The 22160-nt window shown below is 46.3% G+C and overlaps 2 protein-coding genes across 3 annotated transcripts in view; both read right to left on the minus strand.

Annotated features, from left to right (window-relative positions):
- LOC131480166 (membrane-spanning 4-domains subfamily A member 8-like) overlaps nt 1–22160 on the minus strand; it is a 147005-nt gene that overhangs the window by 41369 nt on the left and 83476 nt on the right. The gene's annotated exons all lie outside the window — the stretch shown is intronic.
- MS4A18 (membrane spanning 4-domains A18) lies at nt 367–20679 on the minus strand. Its single transcript, XM_058662981.1, has 7 exons — nt 19800–20679; nt 16907–17310; nt 13739–13852; nt 8209–8265; nt 5675–5776; nt 2442–2555; nt 367–811 (listed from the first exon to the last, which is right to left on the minus strand). Exons 2-7 carry the CDS (start codon nt 17162–17164, stop codon nt 467–469), a joined length of 990 nt encoding a protein of 329 aa, XP_058518964.1. The 5' UTR covers nt 17165–17310; nt 19800–20679; the 3' UTR covers nt 367–466.

Here is a 22160-nt window from a genome sequence, read left to right on the forward strand (position 1 = left end):
GTTGAGGCTAGTGTACATGTTATTGCACCACTGCAGCAGCTGCTCGTCTGGGTCAGAAGTGGGCTTACACCCTTCCGCTTACACACCCAGGAGTGCTGGGACCCAACACACTACCACGGCCCTCTGTAATCCTTCGGGGCAACTGCGTTGGGGCTAGAGTGTCAGGGGAGGGGACAGGAGTTAAACCTCTAGGGATTCCATGGCTGAGGCAATAATTTAGAACTGGTTTCTCCTCAGGGAACACACACTAGCAACAATGAAAGAAAAGTGGACGTGCAGGGTGTCAAGGTTCAAAGACACCTGGAGCTGAAAGTATTTATGAATTATAAAAAATTGATAACAAATAAGGATGAAACTAGGACTGAAGAGGGGGAGGGAACAGTTCATGGAAACAATGTTATGCAAGGTTCAGGGAGAAGAAAAGATTCTGCTGCAGTGGCACCTCATTGTTACTGGAATAGGCCAACTACCTCTGGGCAAAATCAGCTACTTTCTGGTATGAAGGTTGAGGAGCTGCATGGCTGGGGTACACAGCATAGGCAGGAATGGTGGTGATGTTGGCCAGGCTGGTGGCAGTGTGGACAGGGTCGGGTGTAGTGTTGGCAGGCATGATGACAGAGGTGACAGTGCCAGAGGCAGGGTCAACAGGGTGGATGATAGTGCTGACAGGGCCGGTGGCAGTGTTGATAGGGGTGGTGGCAGTGTTAATAGGGCCAGTGGCAGTGCTGACAGGGCCGGTGGCAGTGTTGATAGGGCCGAAGGTTGTGTTGGTTGTGTTGACACCGAACATCGTTGTAAATATTGGTGTGTCCTGAAAGGCAAAAGACATAAAGCCATTATCTTCCTCTGCAGTGAACTGTGAAAATAGCTACCCATTGCCCCTCTTCTTGTTTCCATATCCTTGGGTGGACCCTCATTCACTTGGTTACAAGACTGTCTTTGGCTAAGGGGACATCAGCAAATGTGATGCAAGCAGAGACCTGCAGATCTGTGACGTGTGTGTCCTTGGGGGCTTGCTCCCTCTCGTGGCTCTTTGGAGCACCAAACATGGAACAGCCCAGCCTGGTCTGCTGGGGAGTGAGAGACAAGCAGTCCAGTTGTCCCTGTTGACAACCAGCTTGCTGACTGTCAGATGTGTGAGTCCATCTGTGACCATCCGTGATGATCCAGCCCCTCATCAACTTCCCAGCAGCCTGCAGATGCATGGCAAGCCTGGCAGAGACAAGAGCTGCCCAGCCCACTTAGTCATGGGCTAAGGGAGCAATTGTCCCAGTGGCCACCTAGCTTGGATCTTATTGATATATGTGCACAATAACAAAACAATAACAAACATTAACACAGAAATTCATTATTATGAGTTGAAAAACAAAAAAGTATCCCATGTGTTGACTTTGGGACTGGGTGGCAGGTGGGAACTGCAGAAGTAAGGAGTAAATCTCCTACAAAGACTGGGGACGTGATGATCTCACTCCTGGAGGTTCCAGAAAGGAGAGAGAAACCTGCCATAGTGGGTTGGTAAACCACTACCCATGTCATATGGGGGAGCTGTGGTGCATACTGGAAGACAAACTATATCTAATGACTTCTTGTGTTTGACTAAAGAGATCATTACATGGAAAAACTTGGATGCGTCTAGTTGTGTGTGAAACAGTTCTGTAAGAAAGAGAGCAGGTAGGGGCCAGTGTTGTGGTGTGATGGGCAAAGCTGCCACTTGTGGTCCCAGCATCCCATAGGAACAGGGGTTAACGTCCTGGTGGCTCCATTTCTGATCCAGCTCCCTGATAGTGGCCTGAGAAAAGCAGTGGAAGATGGCTCCAGTGCTCTCAAATGGGTATCCTGGAGGATGAGATACAATGCGGAGCAGAGAGGAACTGTTCCACTAAGATCTCAGGCTATTGATTTGGGATGTCAGTTTGCATGTTGGGCCTCAAAAACCTTAGGTTAATGATACTAAGAGGGTAGAAATGTAATCCAGTGATAGTGTTTAAAGGTGGAGGTCTCTGAAAGGTGAATTGATTGAGTTATCAGAGGAGCATTTTCATGGTTAAATTTGGGCGACATTTTGAAGAAATCATGTGATGGTGTGGGAGGCCAGTGTTCTGGTGAGGTGCATTAAGTTGCCATCATCAGCACCCCATTGTGGAGTTCCAGTTTGAGTTGTGGCTGCTCTGCTTCTTATCTGGTTCCCTGCTAATATGTTTGGGAAAGCAACAGAAGATAACCCAAGTACATGGGCCACTGCCACCTGCATGGGTGACCTAGATGCAGTCTGGCTTTGGCTGAGCACATGGTTGCTGTTGGAAGGTACTAAATTTGGGGTAGTTTGTATTCAACAAACCTTAACTACTCAATCCTAGGCCTTACTTCTTCCCATTTTGGAGATCCATTGCTCCAGATCCTCAGAACATGCTGTGATTCCTGGGACAGTGTCTAATACTTACCTGAAAATGCTTATAGCAGACAGCCTGGCATCCAAAATGGGAGACTACACAAGTGAGGATAAACTCCAGCAGGACGAATGGGAGGAGACCACCAGAAATTGCCATTATATATCTCTGGAGACATAGAAAGTAGAGAATTTTAGATCTGAGGGTTGATGATTGCTGGGTCTATGCAGTAGGTGTGGACGACATGAAGGTGTGAAGAGAACAGCTCCCCTGTTTGGCAGGGCCCAGGGGAGCTTCCTGCTGCATGGTAGGGCCCTGCGGATGTCTCTGCAACCACCTCCCTTTGCAGTGGAAAGCAGTTCCACCTCCCTTTGCAAAAATACCTGGCCACCCTGTTAAGAATTCTGTAACCTATTGAGGCATTGTTGCTTGCCCCTGCAAGATGGTTTTTACAACCAATGTGAGCTTGGGATTTAATGTTGCTGACAACATCTTGGTGAACGGGCCTTTAACAATGTATGCTGTCTCGGTTGCTCTTATGGCCTTTTGGCTGGAAGAGCTCAACAATGTTGGTACTAACATCATACTACATGCTTTCAAACTAACTTAGGGTTATTGAGTCCGTAGTTGTAGTGAGAATTTATATTTGTAGTTTTTCTGTTTCTGATCTTTATCTTTTCCCCTCTGTGATATATTTTCTCCTCTAACTGGTAAGTTGTAGAATAAGAATTGTGGTAGAAGTGTATTACTGATTAATATGTGTTGCCTACTGAGGAATTCCTGCCTTAAGGTGAAACAATTGGCAGAATTATCCTTGGAAATACCCAGTTGTCCATTGTAGAGTTGAAATAAAAATGGAGTAAACATGGCTCATTGCCAAATGCAATTCTTTTCACCTTTGTAGCTCCTGCATTATTTGTTTAGCTAACAAACTGTGTGAGCTTACAGGCCTAATCGCCAACATGACCTTTAGTGCCAATAGCCCCAATCCCCAAAAATTAAGGCCTCAGCCTTATTAACCCATAGATAATTCAAGATCAGGGTCTGGTTGTCACAGGTGGCACCAAGGTTGGAGCCAAGACCTGAGGAGACCAGGCAGGGGTTGGCAACCTGAGATAAGCAAGGAATGCATAATCCTTCCTCACTCACCTCTTGAGCTGTTGTAAACTGTGCCCTCCTTGAAGCTGTGTCAAACTGTCCCTAAAGAAAGCTTTGTAATTGTACTGCTTGGGGAGCCTGTACTCTTGGTTGAGTAGATGCAACACCTTGATGTAAAAAGTCTGTGCCAGAGCTTGTGACTGCTTCTGTATAAATAAAGGGGACAGCTTCCTTGCATTGTCCATTATGATCCTGAAATTGTAGTGATCCATTTCTTTTCTTTCTATGCCTATTCCATGCACTCTTCTGGAGTTCTGAACTCGGCTGGAGCTGGCCTCTGGCAGGTGAGCAACAAGACAGTGAACACCTGTAGAACACCTTATGCAAATGCTACTTGCTTCATGTGGAAGGCCCAAGAGCCTTGTGTGGTACTTTGGAATAGCTCCTGTGAACACTCCTATATGTCCTTGCTTAACCTATTTGCACACACTGGCCTGACTTCCAATTGCCAGCTGTTATATTTATTTGCCTTGAGGCTCCCACCTGTTATATCTGGAGCGTGCTTTGTTGATTGTCAAACAAGTCTGTGTTCCAAGAAATTAATGCCTTTGGAGAGCACTCCTGTTTGAACAGCTATCAAGGTTGGTACTTGGTTCCTTTCCCAGATTAACTACTCATGTTTGAGTCTCCTTTTGGAAGGAACCCAAACTGAGATACCCCTCAACTAGCTCATGGTCTGTAAGTCCTATGTGAGGGAGTTGTAGCTCCTTACTGTGGTTAAGGGATGGATGACATAGAGTTGAGGGTTATCAGCTCTGCTTGGCTGCTGCTTTCCTACCCCTGTTTCCTGTACACCTGCCTGTATGGTGTTCTTGGTAGGAGCCTCAGAGCTTCAAGAGTGAGGGAACCAAGGCAAGAGGAAGGGAATCCCACAGTTCCAGTATGCCAGTATGGTCTTGGTTTTGGCTCCACCCTAATAGAGTGGCAAGGTCTCCAGAGTTCCTCTCTCATTCCCTACACCTGTCATCTCTGCATCAGAGCTTGGGAAGCCCAGAGTTTAGTCCATGCTTATTGAGATTCAGAGCCCTGTGCTACATTGCCCTTATAAGCTCTTTGATGACAGGTCCTAATGGACTAGGGATTGCTGCTCTTGACTCGCCAGAACCACATCTGGGTATCCTATTGTAGCATGTTGGACTCTAGAGGCCAACCCCTCACCTGGGTTTGTCGTTTGCCATCACGTCCTATAAATGTGAAGTCACATCAGTAGGATCAGGCCTCGTCTCAGAGCTGGCAGGAAGTTCTTTCACAGGGACTCACCTTTGCAGGCAGCTCAGGTTTATACTTGACCCTCACCAAAAGGCTGAGAAGCAATGCAGCTCAAGTTTAAGGACCTGGGTCCTGTTTAGTTAGCTAGTCTTGAGGATAGCCCGATTGTGGCCAACTGTGGGATACATTACTGTTAATCTCATTCTTCATGCCTACTTTATGTCAATGCTACAGATGTCCTCCTCCTATGATTTTTACCCTGGCCATCTCCATGCCTGATTTCCAAGGGCCATAATTTTCCAGACGACTTCCTTTGACTATAAAAGACTCTTCTGCCCACATGCATGGTGGGCTAGAAGGACTGGGAGGGTCTGTTTTAATCCCTGGAGAATGGAGTTGGTGGATGTATAGATACACTAAGGACATACCGAGTGCCTATTGGTGACTGCTACTGTCCCAAAAGGATGAAATTTCAGCAGTAGCTTGTTAAGCACACTCTCTATCCTGGGATTTCCGCCCCTGGTGAATTCCAAGATCATTTCTAAAAGAAATGACTTGCACCTGTATCCATGTTTATGCATCTGTCCCTAGGTCAGACAAGAACTTAGCATCACACATCCCATTGGCAATAGAGGAACTCTCAATGAATTCCTGGGGGCAGATGACCATGTGAGTTTGAGTGTGACAGCTGCTCCGGCTTTCTCCCTGGGTTACTTTCAGCAGGAACTAGAATGGGTATGAGGCAGGGTTCCTTCTGGATTGTAACAGTCACAGGGTTTAGGGGAGGGTTGAATCATTCTTGATCATTGGGTTGTTATGATGGGATGGTTTGAAACTGCACTTCCTTCCTGCTCTGGAAATAATTTTGTCACTCTCTTGGTCCTCAGGAAGCATAGGTCCCTGGAAGTCAGGAGGCTCACCTGTATCATCATTGGGTAAACGATCAGGTCTGTAATGAGAATGAAGATCCCAACGAGGGAGAAGATGGCGCTGATGATGTTTACAGCAATACTGCCATTCACCTGGAGGATGTAGAAGAAGAGCAAGTGGTGAACAGAGCTCAAAGCCTGGTGTGTGGGAAACCTTGGGGAAGGAGGACAGAAGAGGAGTCGTGGAAGAAAGGAGAAAGTCAGAAGCAGGCATTTGGAGCGGTGTTTAAGAACCTTCAGCCTACAATGGAGTGTTGGGCTTGAGTCCTGGCTCACTCCTGATTCCAGCTATCAGTTAATGCACACTTGGCAAGGCAGCAGGTCGTGGCTCAAGCACTTGGACCACTGCCGCCCATATGAGATTCCTGGACTGTGCTCCTGGCTCCTGAGTTTGGCCTGACACATGCCTAGCTATTGTGGGCATTTAGGGAGTGAGTCAGTTTCATTACTTAATTTTGGAAAAAGAAAGAGAGATGGTCAGGCAGGGTGGAAAAGCCAGTTTGTTGCAATGTAGTGAGGAGGTGAGAAAATTATTCTTCAACCAATGTTCATGGTCCTTTGGGGAAGTACCGTCCTTAGCAGTTAAGGGCTAGGAAATGAAATCCTGGTGACAAGGAGGCTGAGCAGGTTGGCAGAAGAAATAAGCGGATGTTCCAAACTTGCCTTGGGTGGGAGGTATGCGAAAAGCATGGTCCTTGTGGTGGGAGCCTGGAGCCTGGCTGTGCAGGCATTAGAGTTTAAACTCTAGTGTTGCTTTTTTCAAGATGTATTTATTTTTATTGAAAAGTCAAAGTTTCAGAGAAGGAGAAACAGAAAGATCTGTCTATTGGTTTACTCCCCAAGTAGCCACAAGGGCTGGAGCTGAGCCAACCCAAAGCTAGCAGCCAGAAGCTTCTTCTGGGTCACTGATGTGGGTACAAGGTCCCAAGGCTTTGGGCCATCCTTTACTGTCTTCTTAGGCCACAAACAGGGAGCTGGATGAAAGTGGACTGGCTGGGGCATGAATCGGCGCCCACATAGGAGAACGGTGGTTGCAAGGCAAGGGTTTACCTACTAGCCTACTGTGCTGGACCCCTAGTGTTGCTTTTTTTTTAATTATTATTTTTAATTCATTAATTACATTGTATTATGTAACACAGTTTCATAGGTACTTGGATTCTCCCCACCCCTCCCCAAACCCTCCCACCATGGTGGATTCCTCCACCTTGTTGCATAACCACATAAGGGATCTGTATCTCTGTTAAGACATTGTCCCCCTCCAGTTATTCACAATCTGTCTCCTACTCAAGCTTCTTTTCTGTGGATACAGGGAAAGAGTCAAAAAGAGGCTGCATTCCACCTGTGAGCCAAGGTCAGGGCAACTGTGACACATAGAGAATGAGGCAGAGACTTCAGTCAGGAGTCAGATCTCAGCACAAGAGGGTTTTAAGGGGTAGCAGGAGGTACCAAGAGATAAAGTTCTTGGAGAGGGCACCAGACTTCCTACTTCCCTCTCATTCAGAAGGAAGAAGACAGAGGGAAAACCATGCTGAAAAAGTGAGAGGAAGGGTGAGGATTTGAACCAGGCATAATGGGTCTGCAGGGAGTGAGTGGTCTATATGTATCATCAAGTATCTTAGGGGCCACCATGAAAATAAAAATATGACCAGAAGCTTTGCTGGATGCTAAGGCAGAAAACAATGCCCCATGGGTGCAAGGGAAATTCTGGTTGGGTCTCTAAATTATTCAAGGCAAACATTCCTCTCAATTCTAGATCTAGCCAGAGCAGGGTGGGAAACATCTTACAAAAGTGGCTGAAATGCACGCATCTTTTCACCCAGGTCTAGCTTGCTGCAGAATTCAGAGCACACCTGGGGCATTGCTCAAAGGAGTACTTTTTAGTTTTCCAAGGGGCAAAGTTTCTGAGTAGTAAAAGGCAACTGTTGGTCAAAGGCTAACTTTGGAATCAGAGCTCTGGTTTCATGTCCCATCCCTACCAGGTACTTTGTGTTTGATCTTACCTAAGCACCTGACCTCTATGTGCTTTCATTTCCTTATGTGTAAAATGGGGGTAATAGAATTGTAAAGGTGTGTGAGGACCAATGGAATAAAGTGTGTAAAATTACTGAATCCAGGGCCCAACAGTGTCATGCTGTGGATTAAACCCACTGCTGTGACTTGTATCACATATCAAAATGCCAGCGATAGTTCTGGCTACCCTACTTGCCATCCAACTTCCTGCTAATGCACCTCAGAAGGCAGTGAAGGACTCCTGCCACTCATGTGGGACACCAAAGATCCTGGCTTCTGGCTTCTGCCTGGCTCAGCCCTGACTGCCGTGGTTATTTTGGGGGAGTGGATAAGTGGATGAAAGATCTCTGCCTCTCCTTTTTCTGTCACTCTGCTTTTCAACTAATTAAACACATCTTTAAAAAAGTACTGAGCCCAGGTCAAGACCAGGTCACACTTCTGCTGTGACACCTCCCTTTAAATAGATGGTCAGGTTCTAACTCTCCCAGCTCATCACAGAGGGCACTGGCACTCACCATGCAGGAGCTGTGGTCTTTCTCAGCACATATGGAGAGGGATCCAGACACAATAAACTACACAGATGAAGAAAACCAAAGGACAAAAACAAATGAGCTGTTGAGTGGTGTGTTAAAAAAAGACAGCCATCCACCCACCTCTAAGTTCTGCAGAACTTGTTTTCCAAGATGTGTAAATCTGTTTCTTCCCATCAACATCCTCACCTTCCCAATGGTGAGGGCCCCAACCATGCAAAATCCAAGGATAATCCAATTCCTGTGTGTCTAGGCCAAAACCTTCTTTTCTCCTAAAAATTTGAATTTTTGTTCCAGGATGCCATGAAGCTCACTATTATTTTTATTTTTTTTCAGATTCTTCTTGAGATCACTACATGGACATATCATTGCCCCAATTCCCTTATTGCCCATTTGATCTCGCATTGCCTCCAGGCATGTCAAGTGGGAGAATAGAGGTGGAATTCTAAATGGGGAGAACTCAGGGTGAAGAGGGGAGCTCAGGGGCTTGTTGGTCTCTTGAGGTACTCTTTAAAGAACTGTGAGAAGCTGGAAGGTTAGAGAAAAAAGGGCAGTTTTGTGGGGTTTGTGGCAGAGGGTGAGAGGATGTGTATGCCACAACCTGCTGAAGGTGTTGCTTGGTTATCCAGCTGTGATACTTTTCACACAGTTGGAGCTTTATTGTGTTCCAGCTGTCTGCCCGAGAAACGGTATTCTTGCCACCCTTGCATGGGACAAAACTAGACTTGGGGTCCAGGCCGTGGGGTTGGAGGTGGCTTGCAGCATCCCACAGGGTGGCGGTTATGGGGGGTGCCCCTGCTGGGCAGATCCAAGGCTGGGGACTCAGGCCAAAGCCACTGCCCAAAGGCAGTGAACGAGTTCTTGGCTTTCTCCAGGCCCCAGAGAGATCTTCCCCCCAGGATGAGTACACCCGCCCTGCTGCTAAGACCTTGTGGCAGGATGAGTCTTGGAGGGGTCCAGGCCTTGGGGTTGGGGGGTGGTTTGCAGCTCCCTACAGTGTGGCAACTGTGGGGGATGCTCCTGCCAGGCTGGATCCAAGGCTGGGGACTCAGGCCAAAGGCACTGCCTGGCACCAAATGGTGCCAGGTGGTGAGCTCTGGGGTTTTTAGGATATGAAATTGCTGCTTAGAGACACCCATACATAAGGTCAGTTTTAGTGTAGGTGAGAGATGAATTCTGGGTGATTCCCAGTAACAGGGTCATGAAACTTTCGGGCACACGTGGGGACTGAGACCTGAAGTTTGGAGGGGAATGTCCATAAGATCTATTTGGGCCAGATTGATTCACTAGCCAAATTAGGAATCCTAAGATGGGCTGTTAGCATAGAGCATCACTGACTGCCACACACCAGTCCACACCAAAGCTATGGATGGGGGCCTGTCTGGAAGGGCTAGGTACCATTACTTGACTGGGTGGTGGAATAGTGGACTCTTCTCATTTGGCAGGTCAAGACACTAAGCAGCATGCGAGAGAACTTGGTCCAGGGGTAAAGTCTGTGGGGGAAGTGTGGGTCCAACCCTGCGGAAATACAAGTTCCACAGGTTAGCTCGCGAGCTGGGGTGGCGATGGGCTAAGCTAGGAGTGACCATGGCACCTACCGTCACTTACAGGTAAAGGAACCGATGGCAGTCTGGGCAGGTCAAGGCAGCACCATCCGAAGGTGCATCCTAAAATAGGATGTGGGGTGGGCCAAGCTGCAACTGGAAAGGGGCAGACTAGGCAGGGCCAAGCAAACTTCAACTCACAAAAAAGAAAAGAAATCAGGATGGAGCACAGGTCATTCTGACCTAATCTCTTAGCCCAACTGGTCTTCATGAGGCAGGGATACTAGGCCACAGCATCGAAGGCAAAGGTTGAAACAGGTGAGGGGCTAAACCAAATGGGTCAGAGCACCCATGGACACGTGCACAATCTAGGGTTGGGAATGACTCGGTTGGGGAGCTATGAGAGTACCCCTTGCTGGGTTGGGATTCCCATGGGAGGGTGCGGGTGCTGGAGTGGGGGCTGTGTTCTGGTCTTGATATGGCTGCAATCTCCCCTGGCACAAATGTGGACTGGGGCTGGGTGCACCAAGCTAGGCTAGATGCCAGCACCACCTGGTGCTCTGGAGAACCTGGGTAGATGTAGGACAGACTAGGCTGGGTCTCTGCCCCTCCTGAGCCAGGTGTGAGCAGTGTCTGGGTATGGACAGGCCTTGGCTGGGGTGAAACAGCCAACACCAAGAACTGGATTGTATTGAAGGCCAGCAAGGAGGGCTGGCTCAGGGAACCACCAGTACATGCAAGACCTGGCATAGGGAGAGGTTCTGATGGAGGAGCTTGGGAAACTCCTCTGTCAGAACACAGTCCCTACAGGTGAGAACCAGAACCATGATATGGAGCAACCCAGACCAGGCCAGAGGAAGATACCCATTATCATACATATGGCATAGGTGGGGGCAGACCAGGATGAATCCATTCACCAACTGCTGGTGAATCCGAGCACCAGCATAGAGTGTGGGTCAGGTTAGTTTTGGTTGCAACACATACCAGTGCACATTAAAGAATGCCAAGGTGAGGTGAGCCGTACCAAATGCAGTTGTAGCACCCAAATAGCACATGTGAGAACCGGGGGGAAGGAGGCAAAGCTGGCAGGAATGTGGGCTCCCTTGCTGGACAACCATTCCCATTGGAGAGCATGAGTTGGGATGGGGGCAGTCCAGACCAGGCAGGGCTACAACACCTGTGGGCCTCATGTGAGCTAGATTGGGGAAGGGTCAGATTGGGTTGACTGTTCTGACTGGTGCAAGCAAAAATTAGAGTGGGTGAGGGTTGGTTGGACTTTGCTAAATCATCAGATGGCAGAGGCTGACACTGGGGGCTAATTCTGTTAAGTTAAATGCTAGAACCACCTGGAGAGTGCATAATCCAGAAGCTGGAGTGGACTAGTAGGGAGATAGTGGGTACCTCCCTTGTGGGTAACCACTCCCACTGGAGAGCACGAAAACCAGGACGGGCAGGGGTGACTAGACAGAAAGGCACCTGCCAGTATGTGTGTGGGCTGGATGGTAGGTTGGTTTGGTTGAACTAGGCTTCAATGCCATTGACAAGTACGAGAGCTAAATGGGATGTGGGACAGACTGAACAAGCCTGCAGTACATACTGGCATGCATGGGAACCAGGATAGGGAGCAGGCCTGGTGGGAGTAATGGGGAGTCGCCCCAACTAGGCTGTGGCTCACACTGGTTTGCATGACGACCGAGTATGAAGTGCGTAGGATTGAGCTGGACTACAACACCCATTGGTTCAAGTGGAAGACAGGGCTGGAAATAGAACTGATCCAACAATTGCAACAACCAGAGTGTGCATAAGCTGATGGGGGCGATGGACTGTGCCAGACCCTGTGCTGGCAAACTCGCAGAAGAATCAGGTTTGGGATCATCTCAGATGAAATTTCTTTGGAGATCCCTCCAATTGAACTGCTGATCTCAGAACCCCAACCATGAAGAGATTATGTCAGCCAGTGGATTATGAATAGGTTTCATCGTGATTGGAATGGTGAGATTGACAGCAATTCAGCACTGTTGAACTATCAAAACTGCTTGAGCAGGACCCTCGGAGCGTGCCTCACATCGGGGACCTGGGATGGGTGGGAGTCTGGGTGGGGCTTTTCCCTTTGTTTTTCCTCTGACTCCAGTTACAGGGGACAAAATGATATTAGTGTGGAAACAATGGTATTACCCACTTTCCTGTAAAAAAAAAAACAAACCAAAAAGCAAAAACAAAACTAGACTTGGGCTGTCGCCCTGGAACAAGGTCATCAGAGTATGAAAGCTGCCAATACCAAGAGGAGCTCATTCTTGTCCGACCCAGATATAATTAGAGCTGGGAAGGGACGAATGGGGAGAAATTCAAGCCTGCTCTTGGAAAAAGTCTCACAAGAGACTGCTTTCCAATCTTCTAAAGTTCCACAATTGTCATCCTACCTACCCCTCACACACATTTAAAAAGATATTCTTAAAGACCATAGCAGTTGGGGCACAGGCCTGGAAAGAGCTGTTGTCAGCTCCTACCTCTGCTCTCTAAGACCAGTGAGCTCTGTGTATGAGCAGCCCAAATCAGTTTCTCCCTTTTGCTGATGGACACTTCGCCTCACCTTCTTGAATCTGGCTGCGGTTACTGTGGTGTGCTTGCTTCAGAGTGCTCTGCTCTTGCCAAGGAAACAGCTCAGTTCTCTGAGAATTTCTGTCTGACTACTATTTAGACTGCGAAGGGTGATGTGGGCAAAGCAGAAAACTGCAAGTTTACAGTTTTTTTCTCTAAATTTTAAATTTACATTTAACATGAAAATCTTTCTAAGTATGAATATTTGACATGTACTTTTTTTTTATTAAATGTATTCATTAATTACATTGTGTTGTAATTACATAGAATCTGGGATTCTCCCCCCACCCTCCCCCCATGGTGGGTTCCTCCAACTTGTTGCATAACCATAGTTCAAGTTCAGTTGAAATTCTCTCTTTGCAAGTATATGCCAAGCATAGAGTCCAACATCTTATAGTCCAGTCAAGTCCAACTACTTATTGGGTAGACCCTCTCTGGTCTGAGGGCAGAGACAGCAGAGTATCATCCCGGTCAAATAAAAGCACTAACATACCATCTGCAACAATTAACCTCGTTATGGAATTAATTGACATGGTATTGAGCAGTCAACATGTTAAAAATAAATGCGATTTCTTAACCACTTTCTGTGACCCCCCATTCACAGTTCAATTTTAGTTTATATTCGACATATAACATAACATCCATAACATAACATGTTATGTTTAGCATCATATCATCTTAAATTAAGGCAAACATGTAGTATCTAACCTTTTGGGATTGGTTCATTTCCATTAGCATTATGGTTTCCAGTTTGGCCCATTTGGCCACAAAGACATGTTGTACTTTTTAACTCAGTGCAGTGCTGCTATTGGCAATTGAGCAGGAGTGATGAAATAGATTCGTTAAATCATAAAAATGTCAAGTCTTAATTCAATAGGTTAAGGAGAAGATTTTGACGTATTTGGTGATCTCATGACTGATGGAGACCTGTGACATCAAAGGCCCGTTCTAGCACAGAAAGAACAATCTGCAAAGTTCCTCTGTTTTCCAGGTGGGTGATATTTCTGATTACTGTTGAAGCCACTTCTAACTTTCTTGTGTGTAGAATGACTCTAGTCAATGTTCCTACCTGTATCAATGTTTTTTCTGTGAAATCACTGAGTTTTGTTTGAGAAGCTCTTATAAACGGTAAATGCTCCCTAAATATGTAATGTGATTAATCCTTATGGATTTGGAAGGGAGCTTTGAACTGGAGGATCTGGTGTTAGGGGAAGGGGTTGGATCCTTAAATCCTTCATTGCACCTGCAGAGTTAGCTGGGTAGCTGACTCCGGGTCCTATCCCTGGGAATGGGATTCCATGGCCCTTCTTCCTCCACTTTCCCCTTGCCCCACCGGGTGGTCCCAGAAGGTGGCAACATGGTATTATACTTACAGTGATTCCTCCCCAGAACAGGTACCCTGAAGCCCCGAGCACAGATAAGTAGTCATATAGCACAGGGTTGACTCCAACGAAAATATGTATCAGGCCGATGAAGATCTGGATGGCCTGTGAAAGAGAGCAAGTCACAGTGAAAGGACAGAATGGGGGCCTTTTAGTAGCTGAGTAGTGTTTTGAACCCCCTGCTGCACCCTTGAATCCTCCTAAGTATGATTTGTGTTGGGGCTCAGCTCACCCTGAGCAGCAGTGAGGGCATGGGGTCCATGCGTAGGCGTGTCTTCAAGCTCCACAGGTGCTGCCAAAGCATCCTCAGGTTTGAGAACCACAGGCATAAAGGAAAGGTGAGACTATTTACAACTGAGAAAGGGATCTTTTCCATTCAGACTCAGATTTCACAGGTGTCAGAGAGGTTGACTGAGCCGGGTTTTGGGAACAAGACAATTGAGCTTGTCTCACCAGCCAGCTGTGTGACCTCAGGCAAACATCCTCTCTTCGCCTGAGTTTCCTTGTTTGTGGGATGTGGGTAATAGCATTTGTCTTGCAGAGTTACTGACTAGAAACGTTCCTAAAAGTTTCACACTAGTTCCAGAATGTGGTAGGAGTTTCAATACCCTGCACTAACACTATTCCTCTTTGCCACACCCTCTGTTTCCTTTCTAGTCTTCCCTCTGCAATTCCCCTTGGAAATGGGTAGCATGAGACACTATGCCTCTTATCCTCCTGAAACCTCCATCTTTTCGTCAAGGAAGATCTAAATCTTTTCTAGGACTCCAATTTGGGATTCCCTCCTGTTTGGGATGGACAGGGTGTTTGTTGTTGTTGCAAACTTGAAGTAACGTTTGGCATCTCTGGGCTTCAGTTTCCTGAGCGGTCAACTGACCAACATGGAGAAGATTGCCCCAGCTCTCATGGTCTGTGGGTCTATGAATTGGTTTGTTTCACATGCATGTCACTTTGTGAGACAGTGTGCTTGAACCTATATATCAACTATCTGTTTCTGCTGTGATTTGGATATTAGTTTGGATGTTGAATGTTCCCCAAAGGTTCATGTGTTGAAGGTTTGGTCCCCAAGGTGGTGCTGTTGGGAGGAAGTGGGGAGGTAAGGAAGAGAGCTTAAGTCATTGGGGATGTACCTTCAGAAGGTACTCCTTGCATGAGGGTTGTGATAAAGCCAGAGTCTGGGCTTTCCCACTCTTTCTGCTGGCTAGCTCACCATGTAGCCTCACCCTGTTCACTTTCCACCATTGCTATTTCCACCCCCACAGAGGCCAAACCAAAGGGACTGTCCAATCTTGTACTTGATCTTCCGATGAGAGCAGTGGAGCATGCACAGAGGAAGGATCATATAATGAGCCAGGGAAGCAGGGGGAGTGAGAGAGACTAGGATGTGCACTACCCTATATAACCAGCTTTCTTATGAGACCCACTTTCTGAGGGTGAATCCACAACAACCCAAGGACCCCCTACTGTACACCATCATTGAAGCAAGCTTCTATCCTACTAGTGCCATTAATCTATGGATTTAGGACTTAACTGCATAAATTATAGAATTAAACCATGTTTCAACTGTAGTACTACCTTAAAATAATTGGGAGCCAAAGTTAACAAACATTTGCCCCATATTAACAAGGGTAGCAATCACAATATAAAATTTTAATTGCTAATATCGACCTTTTGAGCAGTTCTCATACACATTTGTAATCCTGCTTGGTGCTCATAGCCAATACTTTTCTTGCTGATATTGCTTTACAGAATTCAGTTCAAAGTTTGATCTTGGTCAGTTTGGGTTGCAAATAGTGCCTTGTATTTGGTATAATCCCCTTGTACACTCCTAAAGGATCAACAAGGAGAGGTGGGTTGAGGTGAATGTGTCTGTTTTCCATTGTTATAATCAAATGCCCGGGGCTGAATTGTTGTTAAAGAAAAGAGCTTTGTTTAGCTTATGGTTTGGATGCTGAAAGTTCAACCAACATGGTACTGGCTCCGGCGAGTGTCCCACGGCTGTGTCACCTCGTGACAGACAGTATCATGATGGCAGAATGGATGAGAGGGATGGATCCAGAGCAAAACAAGAAGCCAGAAAGAGGGAATGGATTGGTCTTGCTCTTTTTATAATAATTCTTTCTCAAGAACTAATCAGGTGTCCCATGAGAAACATGCAAATGATTTTTGAGGCTGATATCCTTAGTGATTTTCCATTTGGTCCCATTTCTTGAGGGACCCAGCGCTGCCCAGCATCACCATACTGGGAATCAGCCAAGCTTACATAGCAAGAACTCATGGAAGCACACTCAAACTGTGTTCAAACCACAGGAGGGTGTTTGTGAGCCTGCCCATTTCCTGACACTGTCCTTGTCCTCCTGCCTCCAGCAGGAGTGAGGACGTGGGGTCCATGGAGATTTTTTTTTCTATTTGAGTGTCCATGATAACTTGTGTGTGTATCTTATGGCATTTGCCAAAAGGAATTTTAAGACAAAGGTCTTTCTTGTTGTGGAAGGTTAGTGTCTTGGGCACCTCTGAATTTCCAGCTCCTTCCAGAGGGTCTGCCGTACTGATGGGTGAATACATATAGACTGAGTGTCTATTACAAGCCAGTCTCTCTGTTCAGAGTCGGCCATGAATCCAACAGGGCTAAGGACTGATCTGATTTCCTCATGAAAAGCAACTGAACTGAACATTGCAAGGTGCCAAGTGAAACTGGTGGAGGCAAGGAAAGGCCAGGATTCCCATGGTCTAAATGGAAATCAGAAAATTTCGGACATGAAGAGATTTAAGTGTTCATTACACCTTTTAAACCCAGATCAGAAAGTCGAATCCCAGAAAGGCGAAGGGATGTGGCTGAAGTCAAGGAGCAAATCTAGATGATTCTGAAACTTGGATCCCCTCATTTCCTGGTTAATGTTCTTTTTACTGAAACTATGGCTGACCCTTGCCCCAGACAGCCAAGTTTTATAGTCTCCCCAGATGCTGTGGACATGATTGGTCAGTGAGAGGAAGAAAGGGGGGAGTCTGGCAACTGCAGGGTTGTCCTGGACCCAGCTTCCTGAAACTACTGCCCCTTTTTTGTACTTTGCCCTTGAAATCCACTTCACTCCCTTCCTCATCTAAGTATGCTAAAGGTTTATGAAGTGCCTCAAACTACAGAGAAGAAAGCATACTCACCCCTAATGTCCTGACTTCATCATTGATGAATTTCTTGGGATCAAATGCAGTGAATGAGCCAAACGACATGCTCCACTGGGACTGGTTTGGGATGTATGTTGGCCCAGGAACAACATTCGGGGGATTCTGAGGGTCTCCAGGCACAGCCTGGACAGCTGTTGTTCTCTCTGAGTACTGAGTGACGCCAAGGGGAGACTCAAAATTGGTTGTTATTGAGGGATGCTGGAGCCCAGGTACTTGATGCTGTGCATCTGACATTCTCGTAGGTTTCTGGGTCTCCAAGTTTGGTCTTCTTGGGTCACACAGGGTCACTTTTGATGGCACTGGGTAAGTGGTCTCCGTCAAAGGCTGTTCAGTGCTTTCCGAGACCACAGTGTACTCCGGTTGGGTAGCACAGGTATTGCCTGGAACAGTAATATCAGGAACATTGCTACAGTACAGGGCTGTATTCCCTTGCTCAGTCATGGTGCATCTGTCTGTAAAACAGGCGAGAAAGTTCAATTCCACTCTCTAAAAGAATGGCAAATTCACCTCATCTCATCCCCAGCTTTAACTTCAACTTTATTGCAATGAAACCACCTTCCATGGTACTGTAAAAGTAAGCTTCCTGCTTTCCTGGGAGTCCTTGCTCTTAGGATGTGTTAATTCTTTTTATGGGTTTGGATTTTCAAGACTGAGGTTTTTTTTAAGGCTTTTTAGTTCCTGAGGACTCTTGCTTATGGCTGGGGTAGTGGCTTTGTGTAGGCCCCTGTTGCAGATAATGCAATCTGCTAGGTTGAGTTTGCTGAGTAGGCACAGATAACCTCCTCTCCTCCTGGGAAGGAGCTGTGGGACAAGTGGACTGGGAGTGAGCATACTTTCCCATCTCTTCATAGATCAAGTCTGTGCTGTTGTGGGATTAGGACCACGGACACCTTTTGCTGAAATCTGTTTATCTGTGTTCACGTCAGGTCACTGGAGATGATGGTCGTGTCCAAATCTTTACTAGCACACAGCTTCTACTCTGAGCACTGGAGATGGGAACCACTTGGAAGTGAAACCTCAGATGAGATCCTGATTTGACCTCTCATGACCTGGTCCTGGAGAATTTCTTACCTTTTTAATGCCTATGAGCAAATATGCCTTCTCCTTATGAGTGGAAAAGTATCACATTAAATTAGGAGAAAAGCCATCTGAATAATTTACTTGTTAATTGTGATTGTAGGTCTAATCTCTGGTCTTAAACTGTACACTCCTTGCTGGCAGGAAACCAAAGCCCATGGCACAATATGGCACACCCTGGATTGCAGAAGTATTCTATCAGGCTGCTTTCTGCTTTTTCTAAATTGTTAGTTTAATGTGGGGGTCTGTTGAATTTTCCCTTCTGTCCCAAGCACTACCATAATAAGAAAAGAGTCTAAAGAGTCAACAGTCAACTATGGATTGACATTATTTAGTATTAACCATCTGGTACTCAAGCTCAAAGGCAGGCCAGGATCAGGACTAAGAGATTAGACATCCCTGGGCCCATTTGACATTTAGTGCTTACATGACCTTGGGTGAACTGTCTAATCTCTCAGCTTCTTACCAATGAAAGGTGGATGGAACTGGTACTGTGGGTGTAGTTGCTATCTGAAGGGCTGGAATCCTATATAGGCACCAGTTATAGTCACAGCTCCTCCTCCTCCTTCTTTTTAAAGATTTATTTATTTTTAAAAATCTTTTCTATTTATTATTTTATTATCATTTTATGACACAGTTGATGTGCCTGGAAAAGTAGTGGAAGATGGTACAGGTTTTGGACCCTCGAGCTCATACGGGAGACTCAGATGAAGTTGTTGGTTCATGGCTTTTGCCTGGCTCAGCCCTGCCTATTTTCACCACTTGGAGTGAACCAATGAGTAGAGGATCTCTCTCTTTGTATATCCCTTTCTCTCTGTAACAAAGATTTTTGAATAAATAAATGAAGCTCTCTTTAAAAAAAGAAAGGTGGATGGCAGTAGTACCTTACTCAGAAAGTGTTTTAGAGATTAGTGAGAAAACTTCCAGCACAGAACTTATCACAGATGAAATATCCGAGCTACTTCCGAGCATCCCTTGCATTCTCTGAGAAAGAGCAGGTTTTCCAGGGGAGGAATTTGCAACAACACCTACAGCGACCTTGGATCTTGATGCCTCACATGGCTGTGACCTTAAGACAAGCCATTCAGTGATGTGTTACTGCTATGATCGTTTTGCAAAAGAGGCCAATTTGATCAAAACCACACAGCTAAGAAATGCTAAAGCTGAAATTTGAATTAAGTAAGCAGAAGTATGTTTGTTTACAATTTTCTTAATGAATACTGTATTGAATGTTGTACTCTGATGCAAGGAAAATGAACTCTTTCTATTTTCATTTTTCTAGAGCAGCCTTCCTTCCTTCCTGCATGGCTGAAAAACAATGCAACTGCAGACCCAACAAATGACACCAAATGACCCCAGCATGGATGTCCTGAGAGATATCTTCATTTTTACTGCCTATGAGAACAATGTCATGAACCAGGCTGGCTGTTCAGTTAGAGCTTTTCAACTAAATCAAGATCCTGATAAACAAATAAGTAAACCTTCACAGTATGCCAAGGGTGCTGGATTCAGGGATGGGTCAGCCGGAAGGTGCCCTACAGGATTTCCAGCCTTCTGTGGCTCTGTGTGTGCAGAGACCCAAGCCTGTTTCATGAACCTGTTCCCAGTCTTCAATTACCATCCAGCTGGCCATTCAGCTGGCCGAATTCTGTCTCTCTAAGGAAGTGCTCCGAAAGCGCTGTCTTGCTAGAGGGCACCCCTGATGCTCAAAGCTCACAAGGGACATTTCCCAGGGTCTGTCTAGACCTCAACTGATGCCCCTCAGAGTCTTGCAGAGAAATGGGAGTCTTACCTTGCAGTTCTACCAGCTTCGGACTGTTCCTTCTTCAGGCTCTGTGGGTTTCTGTGTGCAGCTCTAGAGCTATCTGATGAAAGGAGAAAAATCAGGTTTCTCTTTCAGGCTTCAAAATCCACTTTGCAGTTTCATTTGTAGAGAATGAGACTATGTCACATTCATTTGCCCCTTGGACTGTTTATGGCCTTGGTTGGAGTGGGACTCCATGGAAACTCCTTCCAAAGTCTCACGCTGAGAAAGTGAGAAATCCAGAAGTGATTAAGGCGAATACAATTGACCCATCAATCACTAAGATTACACCTATTAACCAATTAGTGAGTATTTATTGAGCTTGTACCATGTGTTGGATGGGTTGTTAAATACTGGGATGCAGAATGTACCGGAATGTGCAATGAGTGGATGAGCCAGAATATGACCATTGTTGCATGGTTGCAGTACAATTATGGCTGGGCGTGAACCAATAAATCATGAGAGAACAAGTGCCTGGGAGTGTCAGAGATCTAGGATGTTCCTGGGGGTGTGTTGAGTGATGGGACACTGATACTCAACTGAAGTTAGGTATTGAAAGGAAGGTTAGAGTAAAGCTACGTTCAAGGAGAAACAACTCTCAGAAGAGTGCTGACGGAACAGCCGTGTGTCTGTGTCTAATTCATTCTTCAAGGCCCATCTTAGGGTATTTTTCCCCAGGGAATCTTCCTTCAACTTTCAATTCAGAAGAAATTTCTTTAAAATCCCCAACATTTCAAATGTGACTGCGTGGCAGTGGGGGTATCCTCAACTCTTGGTACTATCGGATCACCCTGGTCCTTTCATTTCACATGGGTTGGCTAAAGCCACAATCCTGTTTTAAGGTGACTCCACTCCCAGTAACAGTGAGGATTTGGGGTTATGGACTTGTTTCTTCAGTCACTTTTGCCCCAACATTCTAAACATTTCTGAAGTCTCTCAACCTCATCTTTCACAGCTGTTCCAGGGACTCAGTTACAGGCCATAGCTCCTGTTAGCCGCGGATGTCTCCTGCCCTGCCAACGACTTCTCAAAGTCCTGACTTCTTACTCCCTTTCTCAGCATACGATAATATTAGGACATGGGGCCATTACACAGTGAGGAAGTTAAATTCAAGTTCATAGGGTGGGTCCTGATTTGGTATAACTGGTATCTTCACGAAAGGGATGAAGGTTGACACTGACATAGATAGGAAAATGAGAACGCTGCGCGCGCAGGAGGCAGAGGGGCCGTGGGTGTCCCAGCCAAGCAATGCCCAATGTTGTCCTAAAGCAGCAGCAGTCAGGGAGAGTGATGGCCACACTGTCCTTTGCAGCCCTCCTGGGTCTCATCTCTCACACCCTGACCTCAGACTCCAGCCTGCGAGTGGTGGGAGGACTTGCATGAAGAGGCCATGTGTTTGTGACACTTTGGAAGTTCTAGGCAATGACTGGCGTTCTAGTCCTTGATTTTTCAGAAACTTGCCCACAGCTAGCAGTTCTGTGCAGCTGAGTTGGTTCAGAGCAGGACTGATGAATCAGCCAAGGTGGCTGTGCTGCCCAGTGGAGCACTGACCTTCATGTGGCGTCTTGGGTGTTTCTGATCTCATTCCTTGGCCTGAACCTGCCACAGAGGGCTGAACCTGGAACCTCTCTCCCCGGGACTTCTGCTTCCCCATCCTTACTTTTCTTCCCAATCCAGAGCCTGGTTGTATCCCTTTCAGGATCCCTGAATCCCTCCTTCTGCCCAGGTTCCAGTGCCGAACAGCGAGCTCCCTCTGTTCCTGACTGTAAGGAGCATGCTGCCTGGCGTACGAGCCACACCTTCCTCCGAACGTGCTCGCCCATACTTCTGCAGCAAGTCTTTGACCCTGTCTTGTGAATTGTTCCACTGTGTCTGTGTTTATCTTTCCTCAGGAGTCCCTTGGGGTGAGGCCGGTTTTCTACCGAGGCTTGTGTTTGGTGTTCAGTGATCGAGTAAGTAATGTATGAAGTTGGGAGTGGAAGGGCGGGCTGCAGGAGAGGGGTTGGGCATGGTGGGAAGAGGACCTGGAGTGCAACTGAGCAGGGACTCGAATGCCAGGGCCGGGAACTGAGTTTTGTTTTGTTGGCAGTGGGAGTTGTTGCAATGATTTTGTAGTGTGTATGTGCATATAAATAATTGGTTTCCGAATTCTTCAGTTGCAGGAGCATTTTACACTGATAACAACTTATGAAGAGCATTTGTTCACATTCATTACATTTATTGACTTTATTATATTAGAAGTTTAAATTGAGATATTTGAAAAGTGATCAATTTAAAATATAATTACTTGGCAATGTAAATAAATATTTTTAGGGAGGATTTCTTACTTACATGAACACTTTAAGTGAG

This window comes from Ochotona princeps, chromosome 4, assembly GCF_030435755.1.
Source record: "Ochotona princeps isolate mOchPri1 chromosome 4, mOchPri1.hap1, whole genome shotgun sequence".
Classification (NCBI taxonomy): domain Eukaryota; kingdom Metazoa; phylum Chordata; class Mammalia; order Lagomorpha; family Ochotonidae; genus Ochotona; species Ochotona princeps.

Coding starts and splice junctions, on each gene's coding strand:
- MS4A18 (XM_058662981.1), bottom strand. CDS start 17,164: ATGTCAGATGCACAGCATCAAGTACCTGGGCTCCAGCATCCCTCAATA. Junction 8,266..13,738: donor TGTTCTGGGGAGGAATCACT/GTAAGTATAATA, acceptor TCATCTGTGTAG/TTTATTGTGTCTGGATCCCT. Junction 5,777..8,208: donor AAGACCACAGCTCCTGCATG/GTGAGTGCCAGT, acceptor TACATCCTCCAG/GTGAATGGCAGTATTGCTGT.